The sequence below is a fragment of the Callionymus lyra genome, chromosome 7 (assembly GCF_982586985.1).
Source record: "Callionymus lyra chromosome 7, fCalLyr1.hap1.1, whole genome shotgun sequence".
NCBI lineage: Eukaryota > Metazoa > Chordata > Actinopteri > Syngnathiformes > Callionymidae > Callionymus > Callionymus lyra.
In genome coordinates this window covers 24,871,610-24,889,748 of record NC_141824.1, presented here as the reverse complement: position 1 = coordinate 24,889,748, position 18,139 = coordinate 24,871,610, and the positions used below count along the sequence as shown (strand labels likewise).

The 18,139-nt window shown below is 38.7% G+C and overlaps 1 protein-coding gene across 1 annotated transcript; it reads right to left on the bottom strand.

Moving 5' to 3' along the window:
- Positions 1-12,074: 12,074 nt before the first annotated feature.
- tmem160 (transmembrane protein 160) lies at positions 12,075-17,539 on the bottom strand. The gene is made up of 4 exons (XM_087795699.1): positions 17,285-17,539; positions 17,034-17,058; positions 14,737-14,829; positions 12,075-13,171 (listed from the first exon to the last, which is right to left on the bottom strand). The coding sequence occupies exons 1-4, from the start codon at positions 17,489-17,491 to the stop codon at positions 12,888-12,890; spliced, it is 609 nt and encodes a 202-aa protein (XP_087651825.1). The 5' UTR covers positions 17,492-17,539; the 3' UTR covers positions 12,075-12,887.
- Positions 17,540-18,139: the final 600 nt, after the last annotated feature.

Here is an 18,139-nt window from a genome sequence, read left to right as displayed (position 1 = left end):
TTGTGTGTATTATGTCTGGTGATGATAGATTTACATCTTTACGTTTACATTTCCTCAACATTCCAGCATCAAAACAAGGACGAATCCATTTGTTGTGACAGAATGCAATGGTTTGGATCTTTCAACGGATTGAAATACAGTATTTTTTACTGTAAACTGCAACATCAATTAATCGGTATTTCCATACATAAGGCAAATTAAGGCTTTGTAGTATTATTCTGCGACTGACTACGGAGCCTGGTTGAGTAAACTTACAAATACTTGTGCAGTTATACAACGGAGTTTCACTGAGTACTCCTAAGAAGCATTTTAGAGTAATACTACGGAGTCTCAAGCAGTTGTACTCCGAAGCCTGGTAGTGTAATACTACAAAGACAACTGAGTTTGGCTGAGTACTCCTAAGACGCTCCTTCATTAATACGACTCACAGAGTAATATACGTAGTTTAGCAGAGTTATCCTACGAAGCTTTGTGGAGTAATACTGCAGAGCCAAAAGCAGTTATAGTACAAAGACTGGCATAGTAATATTACCAGATCTCGCCGATCAATATGAAGTAGTTTTCCTGAGTTATGCTACGAACCTACTACGAGCCTTGCGCAGTTACACAACAGTTTCGCTCAGTACTCCTAAGAAGCCTCTTTGAGTAATACTACGGAGTCTTGCAGTAATACTATGTAGTTTCACTGAGTATTACTACAAAGCCTAGCAGAAAAATGATTATCTCGGAGTAATATTACTGAGCCTCGCAGACTAATACTGGGAAAGCCCTGCGGTACAGCTTTTCAAAGGTCTTTGACAGATACTTTAGTCTTATATACCTCAGTCAGTGAGTATAAACAAAATGAATACAGCAGGTTGAACTGATTATAAAGTGAAATGTCGATTTTTGAGAAAAATTTAGAGTGCATGTTATGATCCAAAAAATACTGTAGTTCTTAATATATTTAGCTCACGAGATGAGTTTTATCGAGCAGAAGTTGCATCTTTGTTCAGCAGGTTCCAAAAGTACATGCTAGCAGTCACACCTGCTGACGTTTGTTAGAAGACGATAATCTTGTTAGAAAAACAATTCTTCATTGTTACGTCAACACAAAACATCTGCAGCTTCTTTTAAGAGCGGAACAGACAGAGAAGCATTAACTGTCACCAGCTTACGTTATAAAGAACAAACTCTGTTGACTCGTGTTTATGACGACAGATGTTTGGACGTTTTATCTCAGTGACTAAAGTGACAGTGAGGAAGGAAGATAGTAGTTTGATGAAGCTTCATGAAGCAGTGTCATGTTGTTTAGAGGTCAGTAGGTGGCGCCATCAGTTTAAAAATGATGTGATGATTCATTAGAACACTTAAAACAAAAGAAAATAGTGCAGAGACTGCCATCTAGTGGACTCTGAACATAATGACACTGTTTCATGAAGCTTCATCAGACCTTCACTAGAAGATATTGTCACTTCAACTTTATTTAGTTTTTTTTATGAAAACTGTTTTATAAAGAGGTTTGCAAAGCAAGAAAATAAATCAACATATTTCAGAGAAAATGGTTAAAACAAGTGATGTTTTAACGAAGCTTCATGAAACAGTTGACAATGTATCATGATACAGTGTCTACTTTTTGAAAGACCACTAGAGGGCGCTCTCAGTTTGAAAGTGATACGTAGTTTTATTGAATCAGTAGATCAGAGTCAAGGATTGAAAAAGCTAAGATTGAAAATGAAGACACTGTATCATGATACCTCATGAAGTCTCATCAACACATCACTAGTTAAAACAGACTTAAAAACGGTTCACAAGAGTAAAACTGTTGTAATAACACAAGTTATCATTTGGGATCATCATAGCTCAGTCTAAAGGCTTGTTCTTTTTTCAATTTTCACTATAAAACAACAATTCTTTCAAAGGATTTTACCAGTGAAAGTCATCTTTAATTGATAGCCACTGCAGAACTGATCATCAAACCTGTGACAGGACAGGCTAGTGCCGTGCATGACAACAACAGAATATATTTAACCTTTACGATGACGGGATGATGTCATACATATGAAACTAAAGTCTGTCACTAACATACAAGTTTGTGGACGTGTCTCAGTTTTGCTGACATTTGCGTCTCACTCTGGCACTGATCCATCAATGTCTTCACTCGAAGATGACAGGAGGCTGTGAAGACAGTTGTCTGGACAGATGTCCCTCTGATGTGCGCCAGCATTGATCGTGTCGTCACTTCAACGTGGTGTGTGTGTTTGACGACGTGTGATCAGTTTCATCGTAAACAACTCAACTTTCCTGCAACACTTAAAAAATACTTTGGCAGTAAAATACTGATCATGTGATGTCATCAGAGTGCGACCAGTTATGGAGGAGACACATGTCTACTCGTTTTTTATTATAGGAAAATTATCTTTTTATATGTAATTATTATTTTAGATAGATTTGTGTTTTTGTTTAAACAAAACTCAGCAAGAATTCTGACCTGCTCTAGTAGAAGAACTCACATTTCCCCGATCCTTAAAACTCTTCACTGGCTCCCAGTTTATTTCAGGATCAATTTTAAAATTCTGGTTCTTACTTTCAGATCTATTCATGGTCAGGCTCCTCCTTACATCACTGATCTGATCCAGCCTTACACCCCAGCTCGGGCTCTGAGGTCTGTGGATCAGAATCTACTGATGGTTCCTGAACACGGTTCAGGACCAGAGGAGAGAAATCTTTCCAGACTGTTGCTCCTAAGCTTTGGAACGATCTTCATCTCCCTCTGTTTTTGATGATCTACTGACTCCTTCAAGAAACATCTTAAGACATTCTTATTTGTGCAGACTTTTCCTTGATTTTCTGGAACTCTTGTGTTTGGCTTATGTCTTGGCCTTTTATAGTTTTCTTATTTTTTAGGTATTTTTAACTGTGTATTGTTTTGATTGTTCAAGCGCTTTGTGACCCTGGTCTATAAAGGCACTTTACAAATAACTATAACTTACTTGTAGGTTGTGATAAAACATTTTGATGCACCTTTTTTTTAAATACTTTCATTAATTGCCTCTTCAATTACTTCCTGTAACTAGAACTCAATCTTAAACGTGTGTAGTACCAGTTTCTAAAATGTTGTGTACAAGTGTGCGTCATCATCCTGCAGACCAGCGTCCTCCGCTGCAACAACTGTTCTGATCAGTCCAGGCCCAGCAAGATTGATGTGTGACTGAAGATGAGTTTGTCGTCACATTACGACCAGCAGATCCTGACAAACGACCCGTTAATGAGCGAGTGGTTCAGATGTGGTTCAGATGTGGAGGAACAAAGGCTGCGACTCATTTAGGATCCAGACATTAGCATGTGTGCATGTGTACATTGGTGGTTTGATGGTGTTCCTGCTTGTGTGTGTGCATCTCCATGAATTTGCAAGTGTGTGTGTGTGTGTGTGTGTGTGTTGTCTGAAGCAGCCCCAGGGAGGGGCTCTGACATTGAAGACGGGTTAAATCCTGTTTTACATTCAAGTGGCAGAACCTAGTTCATTAGAGTGAGGATCATTCCTCCTCAAGACCAAAGGAAGCGCATACTAAACAAGAGCAGTTGTCGGGGAGAAAATGCCATTGTACGTGCAGGAGCATATGTACTGTATCAGTCGCTGTCCCTCCTTTCTCCGTCTCTCTCCCTCTTTTTCTCTCCCTCCGTCTCTCTTCTTCCCTATTTTTCTCTCCCTCTGTCTCTCTTCCTCCCTCTTTTTCTCTCCCTCTGTCTCTCTTCCTACCTCTTTTTCTCTCCCTCTGTCTCTCTTCCTCCCTCTTTTTCTCTCCCTCTGTCTCTCTTCCTCCTTATTTTTCTCTGTCTCTCTTCTTCCCTCTTGTTCTCTCCCTCCATCTCTTTTTCTCTCCATCTGTCTCGCTTTTTCCCTCTTTTTCTCTCCCTCTTTTTCTCTCCCCCTGCCCCTCTTCTTCCCTCTTTTTCTCTCCCTCTGTCTCTCTTCTTCCCTCTTTTACTCTCCCTCTGACTCTCATCCTACCTCTTTTTCTCTCCCTCTGTCTCTCTTCTTCCCTCTCTCTCTCTTCCTCCCTCTTTTTCTCTCCTTCGCGCTCCTTTTTCATCTCTCACTCTTGCTTTTTCATTTCTCCCTCTTCTTCCCTCTCTTCTTTTCTCTCTTTACCTCTATTTTTCTGTCTCTCCCACTTTCGGTTTTTGTTACTCCCTTTTTCCTTTTCTGTCTCCTTCTCTCTTTCTTTCTCTCTCTGCCCCTCACAATTTTGTCTCTTGTCTCTCTCCGTTACTTTTTCTGCATCTCTCCATCCTTATTCCGTCTTTCTTTTGCAGTCTTTTTTCTTTCTCCCCCCTCTATTCTTCTCCCTCGCTCTCTCTTTTACTCTCACTCCCTCCATCTTTCTTTTTCATTCTCTCTCTCTCTCTCTCTCCCCTGCTCTCTCTCACTGCTTTCTTTCAGTCTTCCTTTATCTTTTCCAGTCTCTCTGTCTGTGGATGTTTACGTGAACAAAGCCACAGAATGATCATCTTTACATCTGCTTTATTTCCTGCTCTGTGCTCTGAAGGTGTGAGAGTCTCAGACGCTGTCATTGACTCACCTCAATGTCAGGAGTGATGGCTTATCTTAGCCCCTGGATTGGAGTTGTGCACCCGAGGGAAGCACCTGAGCAGATGTAAATGCATTTGAAAGAGTAAAATTATGGGAAGGAATAATAGAGGGAGGGGGGGGAGAGGGGGAGGGAGGGAGACGCCCCGGACATACGTTGACAACATTCTCTCCCTGGTCGGTGTCATTCACGCTTGTTGTGTAGCAGGAGAAGCTACGACAATCATTTTCAAGAGAAGGTCATCCAAGGTTAAACTTTTGAAATCAAAATAGTGCTTTGCAAAACATTTAGAAGATCTCCTACCCTACCTTTAAGAGGATAAAAGTGTCGATATCTGAGTGGAGAAGAAATAATAGGATCTATTTTGGACAAAAACTCCCGTCCTGCACTTGTTCTACAGAGGAACCATAGAGAGCCTCCTGACCAGCTGCATCCCTGTGTGGTACGAGCCTGCAGCGCATCCTGCCTAAAGAACCTCCATCTCCTAGTGAGTGCGGCTGAGAAGATGGTTTGGAACCTCTCTCCCCTCCCTGAAAGACATGAGGGTTTTAAGAGGGGTTGACATACATTGGTGACAGACGTACATTTTTCTAAAATATAGAAACTATTTATAATAACCATATGAGTATTTAAATCACATGCCAGCTACATGAATTGAGTTGAGGTGGATTTGGCCCCTGGGCCTTTACTGTGACACATAGGTTAATACATTACGATATCAAAAAGTGTAAATTCAAATCAGCATAATATGCCATGGGTGAGGTGTTAACAAGTCTGGTTCATTGGTAAAACCTTAAAATTTTGCTAATGAATCATTGTCGTTGAGGCAAGATAGTTTTATCAGATACTGCAGATGCGTTTTCGTAGGAGCTGGTTTGTCCAGAAAATGCATATTTTCTAATAGAGATGGTCAATGGTACTAACTAGTGATGGGTTGATGAGGCCTCGTGAAACAGATGTTAGAATATCACGATACAGTGCTGCGTTTACACCATCACAGACTGATGGGAGTAGGCTGCGATGCAGCGCCCCTGCTCACCATCGTGAGATTTTGTGTCTCAGGGACAAAACTACACACTATCCTATCTGGAGCTGGGATTGAATTGGCAACTTCTTCGCCACAAGACAACCAACTCTGAGATCTGGTCTCCTGAGGGATTTTGACCCATTCTTTCATTGAAAATTATTCCAGCTGGTCCAAATGTCATGGTTTCTAAGCACGGACATTCACTTTTAGCACCCGCCACAGATCTTAATAGGATTGAGATCTGGCCTCTGAGGGCCACTCCAGGACCTTGGTTTTGGTATCATGTAGGAACTGTTAAAACAATTTCAATGTCTGCTTTGGGTCATTGTTTTGTTGAAGACCCAGCGACGACCTAAGGATAGACTACAAGCAGATTTCTGCATATTATTTTATCTTTTTCCGTGAAGCCAACTGTAGGAACTGTGTTCTTTGGGTTGAAGGTCATTCACTTTCTTTGCTAAACATACATCACATCCATGTGTCCGAACAGTTCCAGTTTAGTCTCATCAGACCAAAGCAAAAACTTCCAAAACTCATCTTTATCTTTCAAATGTTCACAGTTAAACTTCAGTCTTGCTGTGATTTGCTGCTCTTTGAGTGAGGGGCTTCCTCTCAGACGATGGCCGTGGAGCCCACCACGATGAAGACTGTGTTCCTTCAACTCCAGAAGAGGCCAGAGTGCTGAAAACATTGAAAAGAGTTTTAAGAAAATGTTCCATAATTCCTGGGGGGCTAATAATTTTGGCCTCAACTGTAAATTGTTATATTTTTGATATTCCTTTATTCTTCTCTCATATGGTGAATTTGAGTTCCATCAACAGAAAAATCTAAAAAAAAAAAAGATTAAACATACAGTTCACATATTAAAAATAATAATTAATAATAAAATAATTAATTATAAAATAAATAATTAAAACAAAAGCCGTAATAAATAAAATAATGATAAATATAAACACAGCAATAAACTGTAGATAAATTAAAATTCAACACAGTACATAAGTGGGGGGACAGCGTTAAAAACACCATTTAAAAAGATTTTAAAAAATTAATTAACCTGACAGCAGAGGGCAGAAGGGAGCGCTTGAATCTCTCCTTCCTGCAGCGTGGATGTATAAGACTGAGCCTAAAGGTTTTCATACTTTTCGTTCACCTTGACCCAGAAGCAACACAAGGGATACCACAAACACCTTTGTGTTTGGGCCTTCAGGTCACCTTGACCCTGAGATAACACAAGGGTGAAAAGAAAAAGACAAACAATGAGAAAAAAACACACAATATATTATATTAACATAAATAAATACAAAATAAATAAGTAAAGGTGTGAAAATGTACCAAGTTTTAGATCATTCACAGAATAAAGTTAAGATTTTCATTAGTTTATTGATGCTTTTCATACATTTTGATTCCTTATTTTACCATTAGAACTATCGATATCAATGACTGTGAGGATGCAGACGGTGATTTTTAACAAAGACAAACTGGTCCGATTTTCTTATTGAAATCTAATTATGCATTTTTCGTGGGTATTTTTTTTTAACCAGACAGACGAAACATAACCTCCTTGGAGGAGGTAATGAAGGGTTTTTATTCATGATGAAGTGTTTTTTACGGCGACTGAAGCTCCTCTTTGGGGCTCCTGCTGCCACTCCTTGACCAGGCCACGTAGAACGCAGATGCTCTGATCCGTGCTGGTGGCATTTCACACCTGCGCGCCGAGGAGAAATCAGCAGAGGTTACTTTTGGGGTGTGAAGCTGTTTGGGGATGCAGGAGGCCAGATGTGGAGTGCGAGGCTTGTCTGCGGCTGATGTTGTGGCTCCTATAGCGAGTCTGGTCTGGACGGTGTTTGTCAGTGAGGGCGCGTCTCCTGCCTCCAGGCACCCTGCCCTTTAGAAGCGGCAGGCCTCAGGAGCCTCCTGCATGCCAAGCAGACCTGTGCAGTCAGATGCAGCCATGGAGAGCAGAGAGGGGGTCCTGGAGAGAGAAAAAAAAAAAGGGCAAAAGGGTAGAAAGGGATGTGAAGGAGAGCAACAAGAGGCAGGAGACGAGCTCAGAGGGAGAAGGAGAGCAGCGAGTCGATATATGATTGATCATGTCAGGCCTTCATCTGAATATATGTAGGCTTGTTTCTCCAGCCGTACGTAAAGATTGACTTCATCTTCGACACAACATGGGCAGAGTCAGAGACGTGCGGCACAACTTTAAATATCCTGCATCTAAACATCTTCTGGAGAGCAGTCGGGGTCATGTTTATGGTGAACCGTAGGACCCATTCAAGGTCGCTCAGATGTTTGTGGAGAAGTTTGTGTTTCACCTTTTCACCGGATCTCACAGCCTTTTTACTGTTTACATGATAGTCTTAATACTGTTTCATTTGATCAAGATAGATGTTCATGCTCTTAATATTGGTAATAACCCTGTAAAACTTATATATACTTGCTGTTACAAGGGTTTCTTTAAGTAACGAAGACAACAACAACAAGAGCCGAGGTCTCAAGCAGAACATTTTCCAAGCAATTTAAATTAATTAGTATTAGTTTTCTCTTTTTTGGTAGTTAGATCAGTTCTGTGTGTTGCTGAGGCTTCATGAAACAGCTGATGAGGTATCATGATACGGTTTCAACGGTGTTTGAAAGACCACTAGATGGCGCTCTCAGTTTGAGTTTTATCGAGCAGTAATTGCATCTTTGTTAAGCATGTTCCAAAAGTACATGCTAGCAGTCACACCCTGGCTGAAAAAAAGAGGTTTGGAAAGCAAGAAAATAAATCAACGTATTTGAGAGAAAATGGTTAAAACAAGTGATGTTTTAACGAAGGTTCATGAAACAGTTGACAATGTATCACGATACAGTGTCTTCATTTTGAAAGACCACTAGATGGCGCTCTCAGTTTGAAAATGATGCCAACTTCATTTGAATTAGTAGTTAAGGACCAAAGATTATAAAGCAGAGAGTGACATCTAGTGGTCTTTCAAAGTAAAGACACTGTATCATCAGATGTTTCATCGACACATCACTACTCTGAGGCATAACTATACTAAAGCTTTACTAACTAGCTTAACTATTTGCTCATTTTGAGGCGGTAACATGGTATAGAAATGGATTTAATGAGACACAATTAAACAGCAAGAGAACAAATGTTACACACTTTATAATAAACTTGATAAGTTGCCACTTCATCCAACAATAGTTCATGAAGATAATCTTAATCGTTTACTCATCATTAAACTTAAGGACAATAAGCAAAGAAGACTCTATATCTCAAACATATTGAACAAGAGTTGTAAATATATAAGACACAGGAGAGACTCGAAGGTAGAAAAACAACAAAAGCAAATAATTCCTAAGTGTCGAGCTGGTGCCCAGTTATCTTGACTACGGCGGCGGACATTCATCCGGACACACCCTGATGGGAGAGTCGGCCTTGAGAGCCAAGAAGAGCAATGAGTGTGTGGGGGGGGGTACGGGGGTGAGGGAGGCGGGGGGAGGAGGAAGTGAGGGCGACTTTGGGGTGAGAATCAACAGCAACATTGTGTGTCGATGGTCGAAAGATATCACAGACCTTCGCCCTCATCCAGTCAGAGATACTTATCAGTGACAACCCACACACACACACTTATACACACACACACACACACACACAAACACACACACACACACACACACACCTACACACACACATACACACATACACTTCTTATATTCATGTACTTACAGATGAGCAGCTTATTATAGAAATTATGCTTGAGCAGCTCGTGTGTGTGTGTGTGTGTGTGCGATTTGTGTGTGTGGGCATGAGTGTGTGTGTGTGTGTGTGTGTGCGATGTGTGTGTGTTTCATCTGAAGCTTCGGACGCAGCCGCACGCATATCTGACCTTCTTTTAGTTCTCAAAATATGACAGCACGTTGGGGATGATGTGTTCTCCTGCAGCCCGGAGTTAATGATCCACAATTAAAAATATATAAGTGGTTCTACATTTACAGGCTGATTCCAGGATTTTTTGCGTCGCTGGTTCAAATCCCCTATAAATTCATACATTCAAAAGATAGTGTTTTAGGGAGAAAATAGTAAAAAAAAAAAAAAGATGGATAATTACAGACAATTAGTGTGACGAGCTGTTGAGAGAAAGAAATTAAAAATGTGATGATCACTTTATTATGCTCAAAGAATCCTTTTTTTTTTGGGCTGGACAACCTTTTGCAGCTCAAATCACCTTGGAATGTTCTCTTTTCGGCACTAATGACATGTAATATTTATATAGCACGGCTGTTTGATCTGCAACATATTAGCATATTATCTTTCAAAGACATCAAGATCAGGGCTGCTCCGTCGACTGACATGTATGGACGCTCGAGTCCTGGAGGAAAACACAACTGCAGCCGCTGACGTTTCCTGGAGACGTCTTTTTCAAATGAGTCGACATGAAACATGATCTCCAGTTGTGTCTTGACATTAACGTCAGCTTATTTAATGTCCCACGCAGTTTTCTTTGCATTAGAGAAACATCAAAGAGGAAGTCTTTCGAACATTAGCTCGTCATTATCAGCCTGAAAATACAAATTGAATTGAGTGAAATATTTGAACCAAATTCAAGAAGTTTTGTCATTGATTTTCAGGAGATTTTGAATTAATTTTAGTACATAGATATAGTGAATATTCAAATATATAATCATGTTGTAAAATAACTGTGGCCACAAAATTTAGAGAATTATGTAAATATCTTGAGAAAAAATGTGTTAAATTTTATTCTGAAATACTTTCAATTTCCACATTTTCAAAGCTAATTTTCTACAATTTCCTGTTTATGTGATGCTCTTGATACTGTTTCTTTTTCTTTTTTTTTTTAAATCAAAATAGATATTTGTGCTTGTTACCACCCAGTAACGCTTACATGTTCTTGCTATTACAAATAAACTATTGATTTAAGTTACAACAAAGGTCTCAAGAAAACAATCTTACAAACAATTTGATATGATTTATCTTCTCCTTTTGGTCGTTTGTGATTTCTGTTACTGATGAGGTATCATGATACAGTGCGTTCATTTTGAAAGGCCACTAGATGGCACTCTCAGTTTGAAAACGACACAAGGTTTAATTTGAATTAGTAGTTTATAGTCTAAGATTATAAAGCAGAGAGTGACATCTAGTGCCCTTTAAAACTAAAAACACTGTATCATGATACACCAAACTGTTTCATCAACACATCACACCTGTTAGGCAAAACCATACCAATTATTTAACAAAAAAAACATGCTTTAATTCCTAGTTTAACCAGTTTTTAATTTGGAGATAAAACCTGAATCATCAGAATCATTTTTTCGTGAGAAAAACTTATATAATTTCAAAACATTGAGAAAAATATTTGCACAAACTTAAAGAAACATGTCAGTAAATTTCAGGCGATTTTCTTAGTCTTCATTTAAGTAGTTCAAGTAAGTGAATATTTTAAACTATAATTGTGTGGTAAAACAAGTAGGGCCACACAATTTAAATAATAAACATAAATATCTTGATGGAAACATATATATTTAGATCGTTTTAATAAATAAACTTACAGATCTCATGTTTTCATTATAGCATTAGGACGTGTGTGTGTGTTTATCAAAGATGTCCACAAGGGGGCAGAAGAGGTGAGTTTGGTCTCAGGACAGTGTGCGTGAGAGGTTGTCAGTAACTTACCTTGGAAACGATCAATATGCTACTTGGTTCAGTTTAGTTTGTTTATTTTAACTCAATTTGAACTTTATAAGGTCAGTTGGGTTAATGTTTAAATCAGACGTCAGTGTGTTGAGTTAATACAAATACTGGGCCTTCCCAGGATTTTCTTTTAACTATTCTTTAACACATTTAATGATGTATTTGTTGCCTTTAAACAACAGATATAATAACCATAATATGTCAAAATCATGTTGTCATTAACAACATATGGCACATGTGTTTTTTGGCGCTGTGGAAATGAGGGGTGTGAGAGAATATCAATACAGATATATCTCAATGTTATTTTTCACAATATTGTACCAATATTAACACCAAATTAATTTTAGAAAATTATAATTTTGGCTTTCAGAGCATATCTTATTTTAATCAGTTATTTTATGGTTTATATTTAAAAAATGTATTTACAAATAACTTGAAATATTTACACTATTTGTTAATTTTTGTGTTGAGATTAAACATCTGGCCACTAGTTGGCAGTAGTCAAGATGTCCTCCGCAGCTAAAAAACAACAAAATGCCAGTGATAACTGAGGGCCAGAGGATACAGTCGAGTCCAGCAGCTTTTAAAGATGTTTTTTGGAGATATTTTCATCTAGAGTCATGTGGTCTCAAGTGCTCGGACAATACTACAAATATTCCTGTTTCTACAGTTTCGAAATACACTGTATCGTGAAACGCATCTCATCACCAGATTCTTGTCAATACACCCCACAATGTAAAATGTCCATCTTAGATCAAACATATTTCTCACACAAGTCAACATTTTCACTTGATAATATTTTTGTTTTATTAGTAAAACAAACAAACTCAATATTTATAAGCCTTTACAGTAGCTTTGTTGGATTGTTGTGTAGAGCAACAGATTTGGACTTGATTTGGATCGTTTGTCAATATCATTTCACGGTATTGATATTTTTGGGAGTTGTGGTGCTTCAGATTTGTGTATTTAATGACAAACTACAGTGTGTTAATCACCTCTAGACACCAACTAGTTTGTCTTTGTTACATCAGCGTACAGTAGAGTCCTCACAACACTTGTGTTTGTTGCAACCGTATTAAGAAGTGTTTCTCACTTTATTGCTCCTCTCGTGGTGCACACACACACACACACACACACACACACACACACACACACACACACACACACACACACACACACACACACACACACACACACACACACACACACACACACACACACACACACACACACACACACACACACACACACACACACACACACACACACACACACACACACACACACACACACACCTCTCATGTAAAGTGTTTTACGTGAAAAGTCTTGACAGAAGCAGGAGACAAGAGTGTGTTTAAACACTTGAAGATGTTACCAGGAGTCCTCTCGCTTCATGATGATCCATGTCTGCCATATAAAAATATACAAAACCTCAAATAAAACATGGCGGAAAGAAAAATCAACGAGACAATTTTCCCATTTCCATGACCTGTTCGAAGAAGTCTCTAAACCGTCACCATTTTTGGAGAACTTAACAAACACACTCTTCAAGTGTAAACAGATTCTTTTAAGTTACGCTGGGGGTTCAAAAGTTCTACTTCCTGGGGCTCCTCCCGTCGTCGTCGTCGTCGTCGCGTCTGCGGTGACCCCGCCTCTCCTGACAGTCCTCGCAGTCGTCCTCGATGATGACCTCCACCGTCAGCTGGCCCACGTACAGAGATACCGCGCACAGCCAGAGGAGGGCGGCGCTGCACACGAAGGCTCCCTGCAGCAGCAGCGCTGGCGCCGACATCAGCATCATCCGGCGCAGCATCAACAGACTCGCCAGGTAGGAGGAGGCGCCGTAAGACACGCAGAGGCCTCCGAGCACGAAGAAGGCTGAAGAGAAACAAAACGACATCAGTGGGGAAATAAAAACAGCAGGACCAGAGATAGAACCTCGTCAAGGACGAGCATGAGGACTTCATTAAGGGTTGATTGGACGAGTCTGACCAGGAACTGATCTTTCAAGGTCCAAACAAACCTCCAGAGTCCAGTCAATACCAGGAATCCTTGGCCCTCACTCATGTTCACGCCTGGTTTACACATTAAGGCTGCAAAGACACATTTCATCTACATTTACGATTAGGGGTTTAAAAAAATATAGATTCACTTGAATTACTCTATTTATTTTCACAATAGCATCTTGATCGTCAACAACACTGTTTCAATTTGTCAATATATTAGGATATTTTACTGGCAGTAGGACTTTAAAATCATATTTTGATCAAAGTTTCAATGGTTTATGTTTCAATAAAGTTTGTATAAAATAAAATGTCCATTTTTATTTAGTATAATTAACACGAAGTATTAACAGAATTTTGTGTCGCGATCAAACCTCCAGTCACTAGAGCAGTCATTACATCCTCGAAGCTAAAGGAACAACTACATCCTGGGAGGTCCCTGTGACGACTGAGGACGAGAGGATACTTTGCAGATATTTTGGTTTACATTTCAATAAATTGTGTGTAAAATAAAACGATGAGATTTAAACTCACAATAAACAACCGAATACTTAAGGTATTTGTTAATTTGTTGCTATTAAACTTCTGGCCACTAGTTAGTCATTACGTCTACTGCTTAAAGAACAATGAAATCTCCCGACGATGACTGAGGACGAGAAGATACAATCGACTCCAGCAGCTTTAAAAGCTGATTTGGACATATTTTGGTTTGGTCTGTAAATTCTGCAACACCAGAGTCAAGTACTAATAGTATGTCCTTGTACATACAGTATCACAATATATCGTATCGTTGCCCTTGTATCGTGGTACATATCGTGTCGCCAGATTTATACCAATACACACCACTATTTATAAGAGAGTTTCTAGTGGCCTTGGTAATCGAAAGATGAAGTAGGTCTACAGGGCAGTACCTGGAGAAAATATACTCCCCTCTAAACTGGATCCTATGGCTCTTCTGGGGGGGATGCTGAGGTGGTCCCAGGTCAACCTGAGTACAACTCATGATCTCTTCAATCACACATCCAACCTCAGACTGTTTTCTTGTGGGAAACAGGAGGTATGTGGTCCCAAACCTCGTACATTACTGTCTGTAATGTGTATTTTTTAAAGAAAGATGGTGTTTTCTCTGAAGTAACATCAGCTTTTGACTCGTGACATGTATCATTGACTTGTATCAGTCAAGTTTACTCAAAAAGTAAACCTGTAAATTAGTGAGCGTGATGTATTTTTACTGTTTTTATCCTGTCCATGAATAAAATTACGACGTTAATCCAGTTCCTGGTGCAAAAACAGTTGGGAAGGCCTGCTTTCCAAAAAGATAATTTAATATATTTTCTTATTCACTTTGTGCATTTTACCATCACGCTGAGAAGGACCAAGAGTATATATATATATATATATATCAAGAGAAACCATGTTGGTTTATTGAAGGTACTGTACCATATCCCGCTTCTTGCCCAACGTCGCTCTGGACGTACGATATGACACCGATCCCCGTCGACAACAGACCGTTTCTGAACCACGACAGGAAGCCTGGATCATGAAGAAGGTCATTCGATTAGTATTGGAATTAAAAAAAACGTTGCACTTCAATGATTAAAAACGTAACAGACATGATTTATCTGATTTATATCATGAATTATTTTTCTTCTAAATCATTTAAATCAACGATTTTTTTATTACATGTTTTGCCTTCATTATTATATTAATGGTGAGAACACATGTTTATATACAATTTATGGAGCTTAAGATAATTAAAATACAATTCATGGCTTTTCTACTTTACTGCCACAGCGCCCCTTAGCGTCCCAAGTACGCAACTAGAGCTGCTTAAAAATCAGTGAGAGCCAACAAACAAGATTCAGTTGTTCGTAAATAAACAAAATATTAAATTGTATCAATATTAACAATATTTAAAATAAAAAATAAGCTCGAATTATTTTTTCCACTTAATCTTGAGTCCCTAAGACAACACCAGGTAATAACATAAATAGATTAGACTTTGTTATTTATTATTGAACATATTTTTACCCTCTTAAAATACAAAATGACATTTGTTTAATATCACCTGACTTGAGTTAGACTGACTTAGTATTCAGAAAAAAAAACTAGATTTGATACATTTGAAGTGTTGGCGAGACAAGGTGTTGAATAAACCTGAGATATTCATCGACATGTAATTACACTCTTCAAACACTTTGATTAAAAACATTCCTTCTGATCTAGAAAAACACACAAGGATGTCACGAGAGAATTTAAGAGACGCATGAAGATCCAGCTTCTGTCCGACGGACCCAACAGAACCGATCTTTCATTTACATCAGAGCTCTTGAGTGTTTTTACAACTTTCTATTTTCCAAATCAGCCATTTTTAATTAAAAGATAACAGCTTATTTAAACTAAGACTGGCTGTAATAGGCTTCTGAGATTAAATTAAATTATGTCATGTCTTGTGATTAGTTTGCGACGCTTTGTCAAAAACCTAAAATTGGGTTGAAACGTAATTCACTTATTAACTGATAAGTGCTAATGAAAAGATTCTACATTCATGCACGATGTGTTCGCTCGACTGAACATCTTTTCTCCGGGTCTTGATTAGAAAACATTTTGCTTTGGTTTCAAATAAAATAACTATTAATACTTAATACTTTTAAACAGAAAAGATAGAGTCCAGTGCGGAAGAACACTTTCTTAGAGCTACCGATACTGATACCTTTACTTCGGTACTAGTTCCTGAGCAAAACTTCTTTCTAACCACTTTTTTAACATCAATTCTAACAATAATAACTGAAAACTCTCCCGAAAAAGACAAAGCATGTTACGATGATTTATATTATGGTCTGTGCCACAAAATAACTAACACTTAATACTCTAGTCAAGAGAGGCTTAGATAGGTTTAGATTAATAGAAGAATAATTGTCTGAAAACATGTTTAGATCATTTGACTGTGAATGTTAATGCAAAGCAACAATTAGTTAGTTTTACTTTAATATGAAATATAACCTGTTCATCAAGTGATTATTTGAAACGTCTAGAAGATTGATTAAAGTACAATTGTCACGTCCCCTCTGATGTCTTGACCCAGAGACAACACAAGGAACAAGAGAATATTTAAACATTCACAAAATAATGTTAGAAAACATTCAATTTGGTATGTAGAGGTGAAAAAATGGGTTTAAAGCTCAACTAATGTGTTGATTTAAGTGTGTCTTAAATAGATATTGTTCCTCTATTGTACTCATCAGTACTGTATGTATTTGTACAAAACTCTCTTTTTAAATACATAAAATGCGCTTAATTCACACCCACTGAAAGATTTTTCTGGAGATTAAATCTTGTTTACCATAACCACACTCGCTCTGCTGTGGTCAAAACACTGAGGTTTGTCACAGTGCGTCACCAATCCCAGAAGTCTCCACCTCCAAGGGACTCTGGGTTACATCTGGCTACAAGGAGGAGCGAAGCCATTATTACGTCATAATGGACTCCCCTCTCGTAACCTCTCCTTTGCCAAGATTTCAGACGGGGGAGAACTTTATAAAGTAATAACTTAAAAACATCATAGTGATCAGTGATTTACTGCATCTTGGAGAGGAAGACTTTATCATTTGAAACATGTGAGTCAGGAGAGTTAGGTTTTCATATTAGTTGACTTTTAATAAAGATTATATTTTAAAACACTGTTGATCTTTTTGTGTTTGTTCATACTTGTGTATAAAAGAGGTGCATTTATTTACCTGTTTCATGAGACTTCCTCAGCATCTGCAAAGACAACAAATACATTATCATTGTGACTGAAAAGTGTTGAAATTTGAATGATCAGATCTTAAATGACAACAAGGAAGTTTGTTTTCTTAGAAATAAATCGAAACTGAAACTAAACGAACTTACAAACTTGATCGAGCTGTTCTGACGTCACGACATGTTTCGACTGTCATACATGACGTAACGACACACGTATATCGATGTTGTGACGCTGAGAACTCACCAGAGCATCCCCCCGGTCCAGGTCCGTCAGCTGGTACTGCTTCGGCTCCGGACCCCGGACCTTCCCCCACGGGCCGTTCTCCGTCACCCGCAGCCGGGCGGAACCGTGCAGACCCGCGGCAGGGGGTCGCACTCGCGTCACCGCCCGGACCAGACGGGAGGCCGCCCAGGGAAACTGCCGCCTCGACCACAAACCTAGAAAAGCCATCACACCCGTAAACACGACGTCCGCATGCCCTGCGACCTGTCACGTGACACCACCCGGAAGCTGCGCTGGAAGAGAGCAGCAGAAATAAACAGCGCCACTAAGCGGCCACTTCCTTACACGTGTATTTAACTTTTAGACGAATTACATTTTTACCTGAAACGAATAATGTTAACTCTCCATTTATTTTTTTAAACAATTGATTTTTGATCGTTGTTATAAATGGACGCGAATAACCCACAACACTATCTCTTATTTTGTCCACCACGAGATGGCGCAATAATTCATATTTAAAGAATGCATTTAAAATTAAAGTTTTTTTTATTGTATTAAAGTACCACCGTGCACACAGATATTATAACACATACCATGGTTCGAATACCTCATTGATCTTCATATCTATATATTTTAATATTTTAAATTTAAATTAAATCTTTCTCCCAATTAAAAAAAACATCATTCCTGTTGCTATCCTTACATTTTAACACAAATTACTTTAAATACGTCATTTGTTTACTAATTGTTTACAACGTTCACCATTATGGGAAGAATAAATGGGTTTCCATCAATGGCCAAGTCAAAACATAGTCATGTTTTCATCAAAATTGACTATAAATGTAATTGACATCTGTTCTTAACTGTTTTAGTGGT